Source organism: Acanthopagrus latus, chromosome 9 (assembly GCF_904848185.1).
Source record: "Acanthopagrus latus isolate v.2019 chromosome 9, fAcaLat1.1, whole genome shotgun sequence".
NCBI lineage: Eukaryota > Metazoa > Chordata > Actinopteri > Spariformes > Sparidae > Acanthopagrus > Acanthopagrus latus.
In genome coordinates, this window is record NC_051047.1 from 13,397,118 (window position 1) to 13,420,129 (window position 23,012).

At 42.3% G+C, this 23,012-nt stretch overlaps 1 protein-coding gene and 1 long non-coding RNA gene across 2 annotated transcripts; one reads left to right on the forward strand and one right to left on the reverse strand.

Annotated features, from left to right (window-relative positions):
• On the forward strand, positions 1-14,386 carry LOC119026071 (protocadherin-17-like). Its single transcript, XM_037110171.1, has 4 exons — positions 1-3,733; positions 4,898-4,956; positions 5,098-5,267; positions 13,781-14,386. The coding sequence occupies exons 1-4, from the start codon at positions 1,265-1,267 to the stop codon at positions 14,356-14,358; spliced, it is 3,276 nt and encodes a 1,091-aa protein (XP_036966066.1). The 5' UTR covers positions 1-1,264; the 3' UTR covers positions 14,359-14,386.
• On the reverse strand, positions 14,258-22,821 carry LOC119026075. The gene is made up of 3 exons (XR_005077031.1): positions 22,325-22,821; positions 19,067-19,191; positions 14,258-14,387 (listed from the first exon to the last, which is right to left on the reverse strand). It is a non-coding gene; the product is annotated as an uncharacterized LOC119026075 (long non-coding RNA).
• Positions 22,822-23,012: the final 191 nt, after the last annotated feature.

The following is a 23,012-nucleotide window of genomic DNA, read 5'->3' on the forward strand; positions in this document are numbered from 1 at the left end:
AGACCTATTGGAGGAAAAAACCCCCCCAAGGCAAGATCTGTCACTGTTCACTCATTTGCTGGAAGACGATCAGAAACTATGTTAAATGCACCAAGAAAGACACTGGAGTCTGTTATAAAGGCGTCGAGAGGATTCCGGTCAGATCTCACTGCGAGGGGAGCGGGTTTCAACAGTTGACGCGGAGAGAAACTGAGCGCAGGAGAAGCGATTAATTCTGATTATCTGAAATCTCTCTGTTTTTTTCCCCTTTCTTTCTTTTTTTCGGGGGGCATCTTTCACAAGGGGGGGTACCAGCGGCAGACGAGCGTTTGTCCGAATGAAGGATGATAGAGCACTGGGTCCAATTGGACTGGATTATAGGATCACTGGACTGATTATAGGACAATCATCGGGCAAAAGTCGCAGCCGCAGCTATAGATGCCTCTCGAATGACGGGAACGCGAAAAGGTTGGATTAACAAAGCTGCCGGATCCTGCTTCTTCTTCTGTTTTGTTTTTCTTTTTTCTCCTTTCCCCCTTCTCTCTTCCTCTTCTACTTTTGGTGGCATGGGCAGGCTGCGTGTGCCGAGCGAGCAGAGCCCATATGCAACAGTGTGCCGCACAGGGGGGAAAAGTAAATGCATCGTGAATGGTAACATCGGACAATGCTGCATTTTCGAGACGGGCATGTCAGTATCCGCCGTAGCCTAGGTGTAGATGTCGCATGAGGGCAATGCGCTTTTGTGAGCTCCGGGTCTAACCTTCACCACGGAGATCTAACAAAAAAAAAAAAAAAAAGAGAGAGAGAGAGAGAAAACGCTTTAACCTTGGATGCAGTAGGGAATATTAATACTTTATTGTCATCGATTATTCATTAACCCACCCACCCCCCACACCACCACCACCACCTGTGAGGAGAGAGGAAAAAAAAGCGTTTTTATTCTCGCACACTATGTTTGATTTGATGTTTAATTCATGCCTAAGGTGTCGTCGGGCGGTCATCTTTGTTTACAGAAAGAGTTCATCATAGCCGAAACGGCAACGTGCCGGAGAGGTTAAAACACAAATCAGAAGGCGATAACGCTCCACGGATCGATTTAATACCTAATTAGTGTGGGATCGGCGTCGACCGCATGCCTGCTGTGGGTTTAGTCCTCTAGGTTTGCCGTAATCAACAGGTTGAAAGTCAACGAGGATTCTCTTCTTTTTTTTTTTTTTTTTTTTCTTCTTCTTCTTCTTCTTTTTTTTTTCCCTGTCTGCCACTACCCGCATATCCAGTTGAAGGGATGCGTCTCTCTGTAACCATTTTCTTTCTGCTGTGGGTTAAAGCCCTGACATTGAAAAATCTCAATTATTCCGTCCCGGAGGAGCAAGGACCCGGCACTGTTATAGGTAATATAGCAAAAGATGCCGGATATGGGACCATGGAGAGGGGGAAGAAATCTAACTTCAGGGTGCTAGAGAATTCTGCACCACATCTGGTGGATGTTGACCCGGAGAGTGGACTAATCTTCACCAAACAAAGGATTGACAGGGAAACGTTATGCAGGCGCAACCCCAAGTGCCAGCTCTCCATGGAGGTGTTTGCCAATGACAAGGAGATATGCATGATCAAGATTGACATACAGGACATAAATGACAACTCGCCCAGCTTTCCCTCAGATCATGTTAATATTGATATTTCGGAGAACGCAGCAGCTGGGACACGCTTCCCTCTCACTATTGCACATGACTCAGATTCGGGGGAAAATGGGATAAAGACGTACCAGGTCACGAGAGATGATTACAACACGTTTTCCCTGGATTTAAAAGTGAGAGGCGATGGGACTATATATCCAGAGCTGGTGGTTCAGAGACCTCTGGATAGGGAGGATCAGAGCCATCACACCCTTCTCCTCACAGCAATAGACGGTGGGGAGTATCCGAGATCAGGCTCCATGCAAATCAACGTCAGGGTGACTGATTCGAATGACAATAGCCCAGTTTTTGAAAAATCCTCTTATGTGATTGAGATTCCGGAGAATTCTCCTCCGGGGAAAGTGCTTATAGATTTGAACGCCACTGACCAAGATGAGGGCAGCAACGGGCAGGTGGTCTATTCCTTCACTGGATATGCATCTGAGAGAATCCAAGATCTGTTCTCCATTGACCCCAATACTGGCGTCATCAAGGTCCAGGGAGAGATTGACTATGAAGAGAATCCAATCATAGAGTTTGACGTGCAGGCTAAGGATCTGGGGCCCAACCCGATACCAGGCCACTGCAAAATAACTGTGAAAGTGCTTGACAAAAATGACAACTCGCCAATCATAAGTTTCGTGTCTGTCCGACAGGGAGCCATCAGCGAGGCGGCACCTCCGGAGTCTGTCATAGCTCTGGTGAGAGTGACGGATAAAGACTCCGGACGAAACGGTCAACTTCAGTGCAGGGTGTTGGGAAACGTCCCCTTCAGACTGCAGGAAAACAATGACAATTTTTACACACTGCTCACAGACAGACCTCTGGACAGGGAAATGAAAGATGAATACAATGTAACAATAGTGGCGAGAGACAATGGGATCCCTTCCTTGAACTACACCAAGTCGTTCACTGTGAAAATCCTTGACGAGAACGACAACGCGCCACGCTTTACAAAGACGGTCTACGTGCTACAGGTGCCTGAGAACAACATACCCGGGGAGTATCTGGGCTCTGTTCTGGCCCACGACCCAGATGTAGGTCGCAATGGAACAGTGTCGTACTCCATTCTGCCGTCACATATCGGAGATGTTTCCGTGTACACCTACGTGTCTGTAAATCCCACCAATGGAGCCATATACGCCTCAAGGTCTTTCAATTACGAGCAGACGAAGTCCTTTGAGTTCAAAGTTCAAGCTAAAGACGGAGGGTCCCCTCACATGGAGAGCACTTCTACAGTCAGGGTCAACGTCCTCGACGTCAACGACAATCTCCCAGTTATTATTCTACCGCTTCTGCTGAATGATACAGCAGAAATCCCAGTGCCTAGAAACGTGGGGATCGGCTACATCGTGGCCACGGTGAAGGCGGTGGACCACGACCACGGAGAGAGCGGCCATTTGACCTACGAGATCACCGAGGGAAACGACGACCACCTGTTCGAGATGGATCCTGTGGGAGGGGAGGTGAGAACTGCCCACGCTCTTTGGGAAGAGGTTGCCCCGGTGGTTGAGCTGGTGGTGAAGGTAACTGACCATGGCAAGCCCCCCTTATCTGCCGTGGCTAAGCTGATCATTAAGGCGAACACAGAGACGGCGGCAGGAGGGGGTTCCAGCGCGAGCGGGGAGCAGCAGCACTGGGATGTATCCCTGCCCCTCATAGTTACCCTCTGCATTATCTCTGTCATGCTCTTAGCAGTCATGACCGCCATCGCTGTCAAGTCCAAGCATCAAGATAAGGAGACTGGGAATTATAACTGCCGCATGGCTGAGTACTCCAATCCTCCAGTGGGGAAAGGCAAAAAGAAAAGGATCAACAAGAGTGACATCATGCTGGTGCAGAGTGAGATGGAGGAGAGAGATTCTGCGAGCAGGATGAACGTGGTGAGCAGCCCTTCACTCATCACCTCGCCAATATGCTTTGACTACCAGAGCCCTCTGCCACTCACACTGCCCAGGTCAGAGGTCATGTACCTGAAAACCACCCCGAACAGCCTGACAGTCCCCAGGGCAGGCTGCCACTCCAGCTTTGCCGGGCTTAGCACAGACACTCCAGCGAATAGGATGTCAGTGATACAGGTAAGGATGCTGCTGCACCGTATTCTTTATCTGCCCTTTATTCTCGCTTATCTGCACACGCTGCTTTGCCATACAAATCTGACAAAAGAAAAGTAATCGACTGAAAGAGAGAAACTCTGTCACTGGGCGCAGACATCATTATCATTGCTTTTTCTTTCCCTGTTATGACACTGTGGAATATTCACCCCATGATCTGGTAACTTAGTGCTGGGATGTAATAATGTGTCGTAAATGGCGTTTTCGCTAAAAAGCGAGAGCTGCATTTGAGGAAACCAGAATCACTTCAGAAAGTGCCTCCATTGTGAGTCGTCTCTTGCAAAACGGTACAGGTGGTCTGCATAATCAGAGAGCTCCTCTCAGTTAGACATGCAAACAGTTTGAGTCTTGAACAAGGCTGCTGTGACCCTGCCAGATCCACTGCTATAGAGTGAAAACAAAACCCTGCCTGAAATGTGGGATTGGACAGGTGTTTGAGCAGCTTGTCCGATCACATTACTGAACCAATGTGCAGTAGACAGCTAGATGCACACAGCATAACCTTACAATCGCATTTCTCGCTCCCCACAAATATGGGCCAGCTCCACCCATCCGCGTCTAAAGTTGGCACGATAAGGCCATTAATGGGGTCCGGCCTTGTCTTGTAGAGATGGCGGGGTTGCGCACACGAGCCAGCTAGCATGCTAATTTGACAGCATGGGCTTGTCGTGACGTTTAGCACAGCAGAATTATCTGTTGTAAACGATGTAAATATCTAGGACAGTCTCACAGACAGTCTCATTTGGAGATGATAACACAGATGACAAGGCCTGGCACTGTCACCAGCCACTAGGGTATGTGGGTGTGATCAACACAAACACATTATTCTCAAGATAGGGGAAATAGGAGGCTGATGACAGTGGCTAATGCTTTACTCCTTTGCCTTGCCAAGGAGTCACATATGGTCACAATGGATATTTGTTCTTATCATGCCGTCAATACTGGCAGCCACTCAGTGGCTTTTATTGACATCTCTCAGGTGCTGAAATCAAGATATGAGAATCTGACTAGAACAGACAAGTCCAATTCTTTTCCGGTGTGAATCTCGTGTTACGAAGTTGATTGCTGAAAACTGCATTAAACTTTTAACGTGGCCAATGCAAAATATGTTTTTTCTCTCATTTCCAGACGGAAAATTTCCCCTCAGAACCCAATTATGCTGGCAGCAGGCAGCCATTTGTTCAAAGGTAAGAGCTCTATCCAAAAGCTTCCTGATTTAGCCTCTCCATCCTTGTATCAAGCCAGCTGACTATGACTATCAAATAGAAGTGCTCACGCAGAGGTAATGGCAAGTTATGTGTCCCCCCCCCCCTTCTATTCTGCTGCAGCTCAACATTTAAGGATGCAGAACGAGCAAGCCTCCGAGACAGTGGCCATGGTGATAGTGACCAGGCTGATAGTGACCAGGATACTAATAAAGGCTCACACTGCGACACGTCTGCTAGGGAGGCCCTCAAGATGAAAGCAACAGCAGTTAATGGCCAGCCTTTTGAACAGGGTGAGTGGATGCACTCTCTTCCTGACATCTTGAAGATGCCTAACTGACTCTTGTACCAGACATTGTTTATACTTTATGCACCGAGAACATGCATGGTGTTTTTTTTAAGTGGCAGCCCACAGAGTGCAGCCAAACAAGTCATGGAAGAGGTAATTCCGCACTGTTATTAGATGCAGGTAGTGTTATTTTGCACCGCTTTACATTGCAGACAGCCCGAGCTGTGTTTCAAAGATGACATGGAGGCACCAGAGTGGAAGGTAGATGGTAGTTTGAAAGGATAAAAGGGTCCATTGGCTGAAGGTAGAATGTTCAAACATCTTCTGTCTGATTTTGCCATCAAAAGGAGCTCATATGCATGGCAAAGTGTACCTCCACCTGTGTCTCTTTTGATCACGTCATTATTTGAACACAGATTCACTGCATGCATGCCTTGAATAACACGACAGAGACAAGAAAGCATGATAGACACTTGCAATGTGCAGTGACAGTTGTTTCTGGTGCAACATGACAGAGTCTTTCCACCTTTCGCTCGGGAAGATTTTCTCAGTTATTATCAGGTTTGAGGTGGTTACACTATTCCGAGGTGGGTGGGTGGGTGGGGGGGGGCTTTGCTTTTTGCGACTCAAAATAGAAATGTTAAAATTTTATTTCGCAAATCTGAAGCGATCCTCAGCGCCAGGAGTATAATCGTGGATGATTGTCAATCTGTTGCAACCCGGCTGACCTGATAGGGACTGATATATTTAGCCATAAACTGAAAATATGAAAGCAGCTCTCACTGGTAAGATAAAAGATAATGGGGGACTCGAGTGAAGTGGTGATGTTTCCCATTTCCTCGTGCGAGCCTTGGAAGTGGGAATGGCTGTGGTCATCAGGTCCCTATGCAGCACTTTCCACACCATTTACATTGCTATGAACTGTTTGTTTGTGGCGTGCTCAGGAGGGCAGAGATGGAAACACTCTTGCGGCTGCCAGAAGGATGTGTGAATCTCTCTCTCTCTCTCTCCCCCTCTTTCTCTATCTGTCTCACTTTTGTGTGTACGTGTGAGTGTGTGTGTGTGTGTCTGTGTGTGTGTGTGTGTGTATTTTCGTGCGTGTGTGTGTGAGGAATTATGGCAGACCAAACTTGACTCTGTGGGAGGTGTAAATTCAATCACAATTTTTTTTTTCTCTTCCTGCCGCACATTTCTGAATCTGATTCAGCCCAAGTTCTAAGGCCAATCAAATAGACACATATTGAAAGAGACGTTTCCTACATGACTGAATATTTACATGAGCAGCACTGACAGGAATGGCGGTTAATTTATAGACCTGTATATGTAAGATAAGAGAAATGCAAAGAAGTGCAGTGTTGCTTTTAATATTAATAGGTTTTTTTCTCTTTCTCTCTTCTTTTTTTTGCTAATGCCTCCCCTGTTTGCCTGCGAGAAATCTAGTTAAAAAGCAAAGCGATTAAATGTTTTTCTTTTCCGCCCGTCGGGTTGGTCAGCTGAACATGAAATGGTGTCACTGTCTCACACACACCCCTAGATGGAAGATCTGCATTACGCACCGTGCGCTGGACCTGATCACGCAAAAAGAAAAAAAAAACCCATCAACCTCAACCCACACGCTCCTTCTGTTTCCTGCTCAGCTACATACATGCAGGTACATTTATTGAACAACAAAGCCACTGCCGTGCAGATTTCTGACAAGATAGTGCTATTATCCAAAATGGATACACCGCAGAATTTTTGTTCTAAATGCACCAACACAAAAGCTTGCGGGTTAAGTAGTATTGCTTTTATGTCTTTACCTTTACCATCCCTCTAGTCTCCCTGGCTGCTTTGATACAGGTAATATATGCACCTGTGCAGCTTCCACTATCATGCACTCTGAATATTTATTCACTCTCACAGACACCAGATGCACAGTGGGTATGTTGCTAGGCTTTCTTCTGATTCTATTTATAATGGGCAGGCGCTTTCTTTGTTTTTGAGTACATGTTATTGTTCCATTCACAGTCGCCCATAAGATCACAGCTACTTTGCCACTTTGTCATGATTCTATTCTTATGTGGCTGTGTTAATGCAGTGGACTATACGAGGCCATTGTGTAACGCCGTCATCTTTTTTTTTTTTTTTTGGAGCTATTATTCAAAAAATTGTTATTCACTGATGGAATGGGAAATGAAAATGGAAGGCAGATGACAGGCACAATAGATGAAAAGCACCCTTACTTCCTCATCACTCTGTATTCTTGTTTTTTTTTTTTTTTAAATGATCAAAAATTATAAAGCTACCAACAGTACTGTGATACCTCATTTTTATTCTTCCAAATTGTAGCTAATAGCCATTTAATAAAAACAAAACAAAACTATAATTTGATCAGAAAGGTGTAAGCATTTAATCTTATATAAACGTGCGGCTGGATCCCTAAATTGCCTCTGGTTATATAGCGAGACAAATAGCACAATAACAACAACAACAACAGCGAAAATACCCTCCTGCTCAACCTTCTAAGCGCATACATCCCTTTGCATCAGCATCATCTGCAAGCTTCTCTGCAGTGGTGATAGGTACCATGGAAATGAATTCAGCATCCCTCTGCTTCTCCTTGCTTATGCTTATTGTTCTGGCCTCGCGTATCTGTGCCTAAAAAATACTTTTCCACTGTGGTGCTGAAAAGGAAGACGGAGGGAAACACAAATGCACGGGGCGCAGAACTGCAATCTAGGGTGTACATGCTTCAAAGCGTAGCACTTATAATATGCAGGATCTTTGCTGCGGTTTTGCCATATCAAAGCCATCATTTAGTTCTCCCTTTTGATGTAAAATGCATTTTGAACTCAAAATGCGTATTTTCTCTTGATCTTAGTCCTGACAAAGACGGCACCAGAATGGTCTGTGCTTTGAATGTAACAGTGTGAGTTCACATAATATGTAACATGACGGGGGAAAAAAAGAAAAGAAACATCCCAGTATGCGGCCTAGAAATTTAATTTGTTTCGGAAAAGAGTAAAAGCGGCTTGTTAAAACTTAGCAGTTGTGTTTGAATGGGCACAATTACCGTTTGTTGCAAACACAGACTACTTTACTGCAGACTGTAACTATAATTACCATGCTTCTGCTGCTGGTTAGTAAGTATAAGACCCACTTGAAATAACTTTAAAAAGAAAAAGAAAAACACAATTATGATCATACTGTGATCTGATTTCATTTGAAATGAAACTTTTTTCATACCACATATGACACATTCTCACAGTTATTTCATTTCAGTCTCCTTTATTTCACGTCTGATTGAGATTAAAGGTGCACTATGTTGTTTTGTAAAGGAAATGCAATCTCATAAAGTTAATATTCACAACAATAAGGATAATATTGCAAACCCAGGAAACGTCACTTGACGTGTTCCTATACAAATAAGCCATCGTTGAAGGGAAATGAGATCCCCACAGCGCTGGTTGGAGCTCGAAAGGTAGCTTCTTGCAAAGGTCCTGCAGATATAAACAAAGTAAAACAGTATGAAATTGCATTTTCCCTCGAGGACAGTATCTGTATTAAGTTAATTCAGTCATAAAAATCTTTTCAGTGACCTTATGTCTTTCTCCTCATCCCCAAAACTAGGAGATGTACCTTTAAAATCTCCTTTTCAAGAGAGACCTGGCCAAGAGGGCAGCGTGAAAGCATTGTGAAAACAATAGTTCATACACAAGTTATACGCAATATCCAATCAAGATGCAAGAAAAGAGTATAGTGGGTATTCAAGTGTGTAAGCAGAGATGATTTTCACAGAGTTCCTGATACAATCGCTGGCCACCCCACTGGCTGCCCACTCACGAGCCCCCTGCACCCTTTGAATATGCATCGTGCAGCAAATAAAACCTTTGTACGCGTGATATCCGGCTTCTATATATTTAAAATGAGGTCCTATTCATTTACAGTAAATCAACAGTGGTGATAAGAAATGCATAGCCACCCCCACCCACAGCCTGCATTTAGTTGCCACTTTGTGATTTTCACTGCTTAAATAGAGTAAAAGCTGTAACAGTTAAAAAAAAAAAAAGACTGCTGTTATCCAGATCTAGATCCTTGACACGGATTGGAATCCTCCGACATTCAGAGCAGATCACTGAATGTGTTGTTTATTGAGCTCATATGAATTTCACCGCTTTGCCCTTAATGAATGAGCGCCATTCATGCAAAATTTCACACATTATTTAACCAGACACTAAATAAAGGCTCCAAGGTTGAGATTTTTCAGTTGCATCGCCATCTGATGTGTTTGTGGTCAAAACCCACCGACTTGACTCTACGGAGAGAGAAACTGCAATGGCTTCCAGCTGAACCGTCTTTGTGTAATCCCGAAGAAGGCGGACAGCGTGCGCATCCAACCCCAGTTGAGTTCCAGCTGCGCAATGAAAACACTGCACACAAAGGAAAAAAGAAGAGGCTTTTCCACACAGAGGAAATGTATGTATCTATGTATGTATGCAACATTTTCAAGCTTTCTCGGGCAAAATGCAAAGACAAACCCAACAGCTCCGCCTAGAGCATGACACAGGGTGAAACCCAATATCCCTGAAACTCAAATAAAAACACGTCACGCCCTTAAAGAAATGTCGAAAGGCCTTTTTCCTTCAACACTTTCAACATCGAGAGCCCTGTTTACTGTTTCAAATCTTCGTCCAGCCACGGAGTAATTAACACTTCCATTTTGTCCTATGGCAGCAACTGTGTGTGGGGGTGTGTTTGCGGGGGTGTTCATGGACTACTTGATAGTGGTGGCCTGTACTTTGCAAATAAGCTCGCAGTGTGCAACATGGTGCCGGTTCTCACACATCTCTCGGGGTTTGCGGTATCTTCTCGTCTGGTTTTTAAACCCCCCCACCGGGTGGTTTGCACGTCCTCCAGCATGGCGGCGCGCGAGGAAGGTGTTGCCTTTGAACACGAGGATCCCCCCCACCACCTCTTCCAGGAAGAGCCCACCATCATGTGTTGCTTCCCCTTGTTCCCAGGCTGGTACTCGCATCCTCATCAGGGCCAGGTTTGAAAATTAGATCAAGTGGCTCGTTCACAGTCAGTCACTTGCTGCTCATTGTCTTTGATATAACATTAATGGCATGTGAGCAAGATGGAGAAGCCTTATTAATAGACCAAAGCTGTGAGTGCTGATCAGTGTAGTGTCGAGCCGACAGGTTTAATGTTTTGGTGAGAGTTTTTTGGTTTCTACAGGAGGAGGAGGAGGAGGAGGAGGAGATGGAATTATGTGAGAGACAGCATGTGAAATGTTAACGTGAGACTGGATCTAGATGTGTGATTGTCTTTTTTCTTTATTATTTTCCATCATTATATTTCACTGGGAACGTTCGGTTCCTGTGGGAGAGACACCTACATAGAGAAGGAGACTGTGCAGATGTTCTCTTTCTGTGTTCTACCAGCTCCTTCAGTCGTTCCATATAGTTGGGGGATCTTTTGACAGGAAACACACCGCGACAAAACCTCGAAATGAATACCCAAAAGTCGGACCGAATCAGCCGTCATTGCTTTAATTTGTTTGCACATCTTGTGTAACGGATGTCGAGACATCAGAGAAATAAAAAGGCATTTTAAAAAGTCAAGGCATCAAAGCAACACGAAGAGTAAATTTATACTTTTACAATTTGAATTGCTGCCTCGCTAGAAATGAAGGAAAACCGTCATTTACCACCAATTTACAAAAACAAGTTTGACATTTGGCTTCATGCCGCCACATGCAAAACACTTCCATGTATCATTGTCAAATTAATTTTGATAGCGGAATGTAATGGCTACGGAAGAGAGAGAAAAAATTGTGAAGCCTTCTACATCATAACACCCTGGAAACTGACTCCCCCCTGGTGTCACTTTCCCTGCCTGTGCTTATTATACATCTACCGGGGTTAGATTTCATGTGAAATGCTAAAGGACGGCACAAATACAGCGCCTTAACCGTTGCTCCACTTTTTACCAGTGACACTAATGCGCAGTCTCTCGCACATGCTGCACACTCCTGTGGCGTTTGGCTTTGTGTTCGGCGTCAGCTAATGCAGCTCATGCTACCTCAGTCAGAGGGTAATCAGGCGACCACTTCAATCAAGAATATGTTGTCGAGGATGAAGGTTGCGTGTTTTAGGGACATAAATAGTCGCCCCTCAATTTGAAATTCAGCTTCTAGTGGTGTTAATCTAGTGGCACCGAGGTGATATTTACACTGTATGTCAGTTTAGCTAATTCTCTCTAAAGCACAGCTGGAGTTTGTCTTAAAGAGGCATATCAATTGAAGTGACCTTCACTTTTTATTGTTTTCACTAAAGCCCGACTTTTTATATATATATAAAGTCGCCTCCCACAGATATAAGCTGATATGAAAAATTAATTTTTTAAGAAATTGTAATTCAGAATCAGATGCTTAGGGTCATTTATAATCATTAAATTCCAAGTAAAAATATCTTCTTAATTTACATTTAGACATTTACATTTAGGGCTTTTAGCAGACGCTTTTGTCCAAAGCAACTTAGTGTAAGTACATTTGTCACAACATATATCATTGTCGCTAAAGTAAAAAATGAAAAAATAGAAACAATTTTCAAGCCATTTTTGGCGATTAAGTTGTTTGTGAAACTGTTACATATCCTACCTTCGTTCTTAGTCACACGTGTTTGATAATCGCATTTGACGGATCACTGCAGAAAGTGTGTGAATGTCGACCGGTACGACTGAACGTTTTGCTTCCTAATATCGGTATCGGCACCAGCCCCCAAAAATCGAGTGTTGCCCAGTTTCCAGTTTCCACACATCCCAAAAGTAGCTGTGTTTCTTTTGCTGCAAGAGTAAACTGTCGCCCACCACTCACGGTGAGCAGCGTCCTCCCGTTGCAAGGACGCGTCACAACATACGTCCACTAATAGGAGCTGAAATGAAAAATGGGCAGGAGATGCAAATGAGCTGTTGAGAATGCACCAGACTCCCTCACAGTAATTAGAAAAATTACCAAAGGTCAAACTAATGAGTGTTTGTGCTACAAATGGTATTCCCAAAATGCAAGTTCACCTTGATTTTGTAATGTTAGATATTCATCTGATTTTCACAGCTCTCTGAATATCCAAAATAAACACCTATACTTCCTTATCTAAAAATTGCAAGTACTGAGCTCTCCACTGCTGTGATGCTGTGATGTTTGAGTGCGAGGCTCTTCCCCAGACTTCTGTTAAAAACACGTTGTGTTTTTCATCTGCTTCACATACGGTGCTGCTTGTTTTCCATATGATAGATAAACAGACAGAGGCACCTTAAGACGGCTATTTAGAGTCTTTTTTGGAGTATAAACTACGGTATTGGAGGTAGATGAATGAATGCACTTGGATTTTTCCATATGTAGCTTTGTGGATACAGTTTTCATTACTGTCCAGTGAAGAACACTTATCTCCAGAATGTCAACCTGTTTTCGGCTTTGTGGCGAGGCATTTTCCTGACGATCCAGTGGCTTTTATAAATGCTTTGTTAGGCTAAAGTAATCAACTCACAGAGCAGCACTCCGTCTCTCAGTTTGATCGAAAAATTAAAAAACATCACATTTTTCAAGTGGTTGTTAGCTGGACAGCGATGATACGTGGCTTAGACATGAAAATATTATACTCTTATTTGAGTGATAGCAACGGGCAACAGGTGGGGCGTGTTCTGTGTGTTTATAGGTATAACAGATGGTGACTGTATTTATCAGAAGACGTTGCTTTCGAAACGGCAGTAAAAATCCTTTTAACTGGAGCCACATGGTGTGCGGATCTATCCATTTCAGCCCTGCAAGTTTTTTTTTTCTTTTGGTTTCATCCTATTAGTTGATGGGCTGTTTCTTTTTTAAAAAAAATCATCATCGTTATAGGCAGTGTTATAACCAACAATAGTCTTCCGACTACAGGATTTCTTACCACTCATGCTCATGCAAATTGCTCATGCAAATTTCCACAGTTGTTTTTCTGTTAATTCCACTCAAAGTGCTGCTGCTGGAAATGTAAATGAGAAACACATCACTTCCTCTGCACCAGATGATATTTTCCAGGAAACACCTACACAACCTTGTTGAGAATAGCAGAGGGAAAAAGGTTTCATGAGTAGGTTGACTCATTTGCTACGCTGACCGGTGAGAGAAAAGGGATTATTAACTTTAACTTTTCCCCTGCATGATGCCGTTACTTTGAGGTTGCATTGTGGGTGATGTCTTGAAGAGAAACGCTTGTACTTACAGTCAAATAAAACCACTTCAGCTGTTTCGTATCTGTTGGAACGGGCGACTGTTTCTTTATTCTGAAAAATCCGAGTGATGCATGAATAACATATCAACAGAGATCCTATAGTTTGGAGTAGGATTGTTTAAAAAAAAATAAAATAAAAAAATGCACCGGAATTGTGTTTTACTGTTGCTGCTCATCCTTCAAAATGTCATCTACATTTTCTTCTAGGTTGTTTACTCTCACCACAGCGGGGTCCAATAACAAATGTTTAACTGTTTTTTTGCAGAGCAAGACAAATCAGTCCACTGCACCGATGAATGTCGTGCACTGGGACATTCTGACAGATGCTGGATGCCAAAGTTACGGGTAGGAAGCCAAGCAGACAGCGCCGATAATCGCACCAACCTTTTCATCCCTGTGGGAATGGACGCCATGGTAGAGACAGAGATTTATGGCACCATCAGCTGCAGCAGCAGAAAAACCCTCAGCACGTTTGGAAAGGAACAGCGGGACAGTACAATCCTCGTGGCCAATGTCAAACCTTACTTAAAATCGCAGCGTGCACTGAGCCCACCGCTGCAGGAGAGTCCATCTGCGTCCAGTAGTCCCACCAAGAGCAGTATGCCCCTGGACTTGTCCAACCAGGAGTCCGCAGAAGAGAGGGAGGGTGGTTCAGACATCAGTGCCTATGGACCTCCAGATGGCCAGTGCTCCCCGCTGCACACTGAATTGGAGGAGCCCTCCTACCTGACCTGCGAGCTCAGGCCTAAGTCCCTGTCCAGCAGCCTCATTCACAGCTCTGTCATCAGCCAGGAGTGCGGGGGGTCGGATTGTGCCCTCGACCCGCTGGACTCCGCCAACTGACAGGTCAGATGATCCCGCTTCGCTCTCACCTGCCAGGGGCGTGATGATGATATCACAGATTAATGACCAGGAGGCGATTTATTTTGACCCACACAGGTGTCCAGACACGCATTGTATAACCAAAAACCATCCGCTTTGTATGTTTCTCCTCTTTTTTTTGTTCTTTTTTTGTTTTTTAGTTTGTGACTTGTTGTGTTTAAGTGAAATATGTGTCCTTGACTGCTGTGAAGGTTTTGGGGGGGAGGGAGGGGTGGGGGAGGGAAATCAGTGCTTACCTGACTTCAAGTGTTTTCACAGTGTACTGTACCTGTCAATTTAGATGTCTGTATTTTACACATTTCAAGCTCCAATTTTGTGAGGCTGTTGAACAAATTGCTACTGTTAAGCTATTGAGTCCTGTCTGCTTTTGTACGGTGAAGCTTTCTGTCTCCATTTAGTGTTTAAGGAACATCTCTTTGAATATCACAGGCAACTGAAATACATATCAGTGACGTTAAATACAAAAAGTGAAGTGTCTTATGAACTGTTAATGGTGGTGCAACAGGGGAATGTCCCTTTTCATAAAACCATTTAAGGTTCCTTATAAAAACAGTTTTTTAAGAATGTATTTGTAATTTTATTGTCGTCCTCTGCAGTTTATGTGAAAATAAGCTGAGCTTACACGTGAATGTGGGCTACTGTACTTGTTGTGTATTTTATTAAATTTGTATACACTGTGTGCACGGGAGGCAGTTATTTTTGACTGGCGAGGAGCTCTGGAGCCGTCATGTTGTTTGTGTGCGAGGAGTGCATTCATGTTTCACAAGGTGCTTAATACGTGTTAAATACTAAAAGCTCTCGCGACTCCGCGAACTGTAGCTATATCCTGTATACCAGCATCGTGTTATCTGCAGTAGTCTAGGTCCTAGATGACTTCAAATAAAAAGTCTCGATCAACATTTTACACAGCTATTTATATTTAACGACTCCAGTAAAATCAGGCACTGTGTGTTGGCGCACCCAACAGAAGAGGAGTTGATTTCCTCCGCTCATTGCTTACATAGGCATCATATGTCAGCGCTGGAAACCCCCCACTCACGCTTTTGTACTCCCCAAGTCATCAGAGCGGCTGTCAGTTAATCGGCGCTCTTGATTATAGGTTTATTTATGAGCGTGTCTGACAAAATGACGAGACACGAGGCTAACAAAAAATGTTAAAGTTAACATTTGTCTGCGGCTGTCGGTTACAAGCAAAGAGTTTTTTTTGAAATTCTTTGATTAGACGGAATGAAATTTTAATGATCCCTGTGGGGGAAAGTGGGTCATTGCGGCAAGCAAAGCATTGAACAAACAGTGTGTTAAAGGTTATCGACAGTAGATACAAAAAAGAGAATTATACAACAAATAATAAAAAATACAGCATCTTCGCTGAAGAGATTTCAAGGTTAGGAGGCGTTTGATATCTGGAATTTCATCCTCTTTTCGCTTGCAATACACAAAATGTAATCTTCTGCTCTCCTCCTCATATACAGACAAAAGCGCATGTGTGATGAAAGCTGTTTATATACGTTGTATACTATTCAATCAAACACCTGGAGGGTAGACACAGTGACACGAGGTCAGGTCCTGTCCTATCTGTCCAATCGCTCATTTCTTTCAAACGTGACCTGTATTTTATTTATTTTTTTGTATTCTTCTTATTCATTCCACTTAAAGACAGGCGCAGAAATGTTGCCGTGACCTGTGTAATGCTATTCAGAGTTCTTATATGCACTATATCTGCTCGGATGGAACAATTAAGTATGAACGTGGATGTATTTACCGAGAATCATTTTTACTTCGGAATCCTTGAAATGTAGAAATGTTTTCTGCTTTTCACCCGTAAAACAATCACACAAAAGCCTCCTGTTTTTATTTTTTATTTTTTTCCTCTTCTCTTCTTCTTACTTAGTTTAGTTTAGTTTCTCCATCTGGAGACACTGACTTTTGTACCCCGGCTCGGTGAGCGGTTTGAGAATGCCTTGTTTTTCATGAGCTCGGGATAACAGAATCCTGTCATCTACTGAGAGCTGACTATAAGTACGACTCAGTTTCTCCTCGGGGAAAACACATTAATTTGGATTTTGATTTGCATTTGTTTTGGTGCCGGTATTGACACAATTCCAGACCTAGATGTCTCATCTCAGCAGGCAGCTCTGATGAGCTCATCTGCATAAGTTGAAATACTCTTTGAGAGGGAGATTGCGTGGGTCACAGCAACTCATCCCATTGAAATACAGACAGAAACATCACATCATTTTATCTGTATCAGTCCCCGGGTTTCAGAACACGGGGGATGAAGACAGGTGAGCAGAATGTCAAGTAGAAAAGGGTTGAACCATTTGCTGCGACACTTACTCCTCCGATTTTCTTTAACACTATATCATTGTTTTACATCACAGGGATGTAAAGCAGGTTAAACTTCCACTTTTGCCGTAATTATGCAACATTTGCTTTGAAGCAAACCCTTTTCTTAATTAACACTGTAGTACAGTACAGCTGCTTGACAAAGAAGTGCTATGTTGTTGAGGGGAGCTGAATGCAGATTAAGGACTAGCATGCAGTGCTGGATGAATATGACTTGTCTCTCAGAATGATTACAGTCACAGTGAAAGGGAATTACAGACAATGAAACTGATCTGTGTAATACCTCCATTCTTCTACATTTTACATACACAAATGATCTATTCAGATGAAAATGGAATGAGCAGTGTACCATTCAGTTGTGAAAAATTGACATGCTCACCCTGAGTACTTAAGCTTTTAATTCAATAATTCAATAACACAGCCGATTAAGAGCTTGTCTTCCACCTCCACCAAATGCTATGGGAGATGGTTCCACTTGGCTGAGAACTGTTGGTGGGGAAACAACAGTGAAACACAACACATAAACAATATTGCGAGTGTAGTTTTCATTTTAGCTGAGAGATGTCATTGAACGCAGCGTGCATGCCTTTAGGGCGACAATATTAAAATGCTGCCTCGGTTTATTTGCATATTTGTTATAAAACGTAGGGAAAACAAACTAGCACACAAATAGCTCAAACTGTACCCAATTAGGTAATGTAAATGTGACGCCTCTGAGTTTAATGTTACTTTAAGAGTCGCTTTGTATGATGCACACACAGTTCCATCATTCAGCGATTCATTAACACATGCATTCATTTTTTATGAAAGAATTTCAAGTGCACTAGAGGCGCTCACTGGTGCAAACCTTTGTCACACTGCTTTTCCCCCCCAAAAGTGTCACGGAGACGCAGGATGCCTCGATATCACCCGATACAAATGATGGCGCTAATAGGGTTTATGAATAGCAGTTTGCTGTAGTTAGAAATCCGTGTTTAAAAAATGTTGCGACATTTTGTGAAAAGTGCTTTTTTCGCTCTCTGTGCCAGGAGTGAGATGAGAAGGCTGACACCACTCTCACGTAAGAGCATGGAATCAATCTTCTCATCTAACTGTCGGTGAGAAAGCAGACAAACATGAATGCCAAGGTGTCAGAGTATTCTCTTTAATACGTGGGAACTTGGGGTTGAAACCTGTATCACATTTTTAGACAAGAATGTACAGAACGTTTGTAGGTTACTTGAGTTAGTGGAATGCCAATTAAATTCTCTGACATGCAAAAAAAACATAGATTACAACAGGGCAGACTACACTCCCCCCATTTGAAAATTACATTTACAGCTGTAGTTCCTTTTATCCTCACATTGACTAATGTGTATTTTTATTTTTATTTTTTTATATTACATAATATGTTTCTTTTTATGCTCAGGGAAAAGGTTCAGCTTTCAAAGCTTTATATAGAGTTATGTCAAGGACAGGAAAAAAGATACAACAAGAGGAAAAAAAGAAAAATTAAAAGTTGAAGAAAAAGGTGGCCTTAAGGTTAGAGCAGTGATCTTGCGACCAAATGGTCTATGTATGTGTGTGTGTTTATATATATATATATATATATATATATATATATATATATATATATGTGTGTGTGTTTATATATATATACCTGCCCATTCTTCTGCCTACACTCAAGTCTTAATAAGAGCATACACACATACTACATAGACATCAAAATACAGATAATCAAACATTCAACTCTAATGCATACTGTATGTTCCCAGAGACTGCATTACTTAGATTACTTAGGTCATGTCTTTATCCTTTTAAGGACAGGTAATGTTGTTTTACATTTAATATATGGAATTAGATATTTGGTCCAATTTATAGTGTTTCAAAAGCTTGTAGTAAAAATATGTAAGCATGGTCTCTCATTTACATAAATTTACATAATTGATTTTCTTATCTGTTGTTAGTGCCTATATGTGTTTTTTTGCAAAACCAACACAAACATCTTTTACTTCAAGTTTTACACAACCAATTTTTATGTTCGTATTTTGGAAATCCTCTAAAACATATGTTCAAGAGTATGTAATGTAAGCAGTTTATCTTTGCCCCTCAGTATGAGCCCCCTAGTGGCACGGAGGCCCTTCAGGCATGTGCCTAGAATGCCTTTTCCTTCATCCAGCCCAGCCGACTGCGTATACAACAGTAGATTTTATGATGTATATTGTAAGCTCATTAGAGCACAGTACCACATTTAAACCATGCAAGATCTTATTGAGGTTAACATCAAAAAATCGACACAAATATTGAGCATTATGCTACTCAGTGACACTGAAATAAAGCTTACGTCTCTTAGCTGTAGCTTCTCATCCTCATGCATGAGTGGAAGCCCAGACACGCACCACTTTTCCTCATGAAGAAAATAAAGCTGTTATAATATCACACTTAAAAGTGCACAAAGGAGGTCACCTCCTGAAAACACACAGAGAAAAAAAAGCGGTTAACCAAATTGATTAATGTGTTGTTAAATTTCCACCGCGCACAGTGACATGGAAATAAATGTAAATGCCAGCTTTCACTTTTCAGTAATGATTTCCTTAATTTGGATTCAAAGTAGCGCAGTAAGATATGCAAGCGGTGAGGCAGCTGCACTTCTACCGTTTATTTTCCCTTTGTGAGTGTAGACAGACTTGACAGGGCAGTCTGGGAGGCTTTTTTTTTTTTTTTTTTTTACAAAAATACTGTCCTTTAAACATTGTTTTGCTTCCATTCTTAGAGCAGTATGACACTGTTGACTGCATTTAGTTTTTTTCATCCAGACCCACAGGAATTAACACTCCTTTCATTGACCCCATCTGACAGAAAGATTCCCGACTACACACACGCGCCTCATTTTGAGCGCTTGTTAAAAAGGTGTTACTTATGGCATTCTCCTCTGGGAGGAGTTCAAATGCACACCAATCTGTCAATCACGACTCATGTCGAATGCCAAGACAGGATATAGCATGAGGGAGCGATTCGGCAGGACTTCACACAGGTTTCACTACGTGTTACTGGGTCATGACACACTTTCCTCGCTTTGAATCGGGCAAAAATAGTCCTCTACACGCCTTTTTAGTGACAAAGTGGGCCAATATCTGCATAAAGTGGAAAAGCTAATGCGCTCTGTCATATGCTCAAAAGTCCTGGGTCTAAAAAGCTTCACCCTTTAAGTGCTTTGTCTGCCATCACAAATAAGCTGGAAAATTTAAAGAGCAGACGGAGAGAGAAAGGGAGCACTCGGCAGAGAGAGAGAGAGAGAGAGAGAGACGGAGAGAAGAAGCATGGCCAGCCTTTTAGAATCGATGGACAGTTTATTGAATCAATACACGGTTTGGTATAGTGTAAAACGTCTGTCTGACTAAAATGGTACATGTTGAATAGGATCGCCCGATTAAGTGTCTCGCAGACACCAACCTTGGGCTCTTCAGACACAGCAGGCCCCCACAAGGTACAGCGGTTTCGTCCCTGCGAAGGAAAAGACACCACAGAGCTTGTGCGCAGCGTGTTTGATGTAAAGCTTTTACATCTTGTATAGCTTTAACAGCTTTCATTCGACTTCGCTGTGCAGGTAATAACATAATGCAGCATCCTTGATTGGAGGTGGCTTCGGCATGTTGGTTGGGCATTTTCAAAGTCTGCATGAGTTTGCATACATTTGCACATTAGTATTTGGATTCACATAGGCAGCTTGGTGTCTGTATATATTCCGATTCATTAGGCAAAATCACAATCAACATCCTAAATGTATGCTCCCTTTGCCGACGAAAAAAGATGCATCTGTTTCCGATGATTCACGTTAGGCATGGGTGTTAAACAATACAGCCACTACTGGGCACCACTCAGAGTCTCTCAAGGACCTGCGCTTTCTCTTCACCACCACTGTGTCCGTATGCGTATCTAAGGTTCATGGATTGATTTTTTTTGAATGCCGAACTAACCTGACTTAACAAACTCTCTCCGTTTTCATGACTGTATAAGCTGAATGAACAAACTGTCCTTGAAGGACAAAACAGTTTCATAAGGTTAAACTTTGTTTATATGTGGCGGACCCTGCCACCTTTCTAGCTTCAAACATTGTTCTGGGACCTTATTCTCCTCCAAGGGACAGCTTGTTTATTCAGTTATGGAAGATGCATAATTCTGAGTTTGTGTTATTACCTCATTAATATTGTAAATATGAACATTCTGATTTTGAATTTCTTCACCAAAACAACCCACTTTAACTGTGGGCTGTCTCAGAGGAAATACCTCAACAGGCTGAAGGCATGTATTAAGATGATTAAGATCAGTGACTAATCATTTAGTAACTTTTCTTTTGTCTGAGTAACTTGTAACTTCATGTGTTGTACTAAAGCTGTGACTGTAGAGAACCTGTCAAAATACCTTGAAAACCTTGATTTGAGTCAAGTCCAGAAAAAAAACAACTCACATTTGTGTCAAAAAAGTAAGCAAACATGGATTAAAAGTATAATCAGGAGGTGGTTCTCTTAAGTCTGAAGCAGTCCCACTGACATTAAAGCCATTATACACTCATGGACTATCCAGGTGTTTTCACTTAACTTGGTGAGGGCTGCGTGGGTGTGTAGAGAAGAGGGCTCAACGACATCTCCCCCCACTCTCGGGTTAGTTTTATGGCAGCTGCTCAGCTCAGTCAATTTGCACCTTTATGATTATTAGTACATGGAGTTACATAATTCCCAACAAAGGTCCACCAAACAGCTCTGACACGTTAGAATCACAGAAAAAAAAAAAAAAAAATGCTGTGCGGGGCCTGGGATGTCTGGCATGCATCACTGAACACTGAATGCATCATTTATACATACAAATAAACAAACTGTGTGTTACAGAGATGAAAGTTCACTTGAATGGATTACCTGTCTCAGACTTGTTTCAGATTTCATATTAAGTATGTGCAGATTAAAGATGTGTCAGTGCTGTTACGGGTAACTGAACACTCAGTAATCATTTATCACTGGAGTGATTGTTTTATTATTAAGTTTTCGACCCTTGAATTAGCGCTGGAGCTCTAATTTATCCCTGAGTCGCCTTTTTCTTCTTCTACTGTCCTTAATAAGCAGCTTTCTGCTGTGGTGCAGTGTTTACAGTAATGGGCTATTTTGATTTTTTTTTTTTTTATCATTAGTACATATGGATTTCCTATTTCACCAATGTGCTACAGTTTTTGGTGCATTGTAACGCTTGAGGAATGACAACCTTTTTTTTTTTTTTTTTTTTTTTAAGGATGAGTAAGCCATAATTTTATTATTAGACTACACAACTCAGTCAATAAAAGCATTAAATACGTCAAACTGTGACTATAATGAAAGTTTTCTGGGCCATCTGTCGGTTCCAAATCGGCAAACTTACGGAACAGCAATGGACTTTTAAAGGTGCTGCGTGTCAGAATTGGCCACCTGTTGAATTCGTACTGAAATCAAACAAACCGGGTGCAGCGTGTCACCAAACAGTTGGGCTGTCCAACCCCATTGTGAGAAAGGTTTGCGTTAACATCTGTTCAATGGAGTAAAGTGAGTTTCGTATCAAACGTCATCTCTTTACTCACCGATGCCAACTCTTGTTCTGCCTCTATCTCTTTAACTTCTTTTCTTTGCTGCCAAACGAGGCTTTTTGGCAGGAGCAGGGTGGTGGTGGTGATAATCGAGGCTTGCCAAGAGCTTCAGCCGCGTTGCGTTTACTGTTTTATTCATTGACTACCTGTCCTTACAAGGTCCAACTGGGGCATTACCTTCAACATGTTTAATCTCAAAGCTTTCAATAATAAGGCAACACTATATCTTAAACAACACTGAGTTACATGCTATTACATTTTTTTTTTCATTTCTGAATGTTACACTCACTGTCTGTAGTGGCTGCTTGTTTACTGCTGTTAAACTGTTGGTTTTTATGTCTGTATTAGAGTGTTTTTCTTCCTAAACAGGCTAACCAGGACTGCAAATTAGCCACAGCTAGAAGCCCTATATACAGTACAATGCATTGGTTGTATTGTAAGTATATGTAACATTGCCTATATGTATTGTCCCTGTCAAATAAACAAATAAATAACGGAATAAACCAAGAAAAGTGTATCAGCTATTTGTCCAATATTTCAGCCTATTAAGCCAATTACTGTTTAATGATTTCACTTTCTCACACATTAATGTTATTTCCAGAGGCCTATGTCAGTGTGAACAAACTCGTAATAGAACTTGGGAAATCTATAATAAAAACCCGACAGCCTACTTCACTAGAAA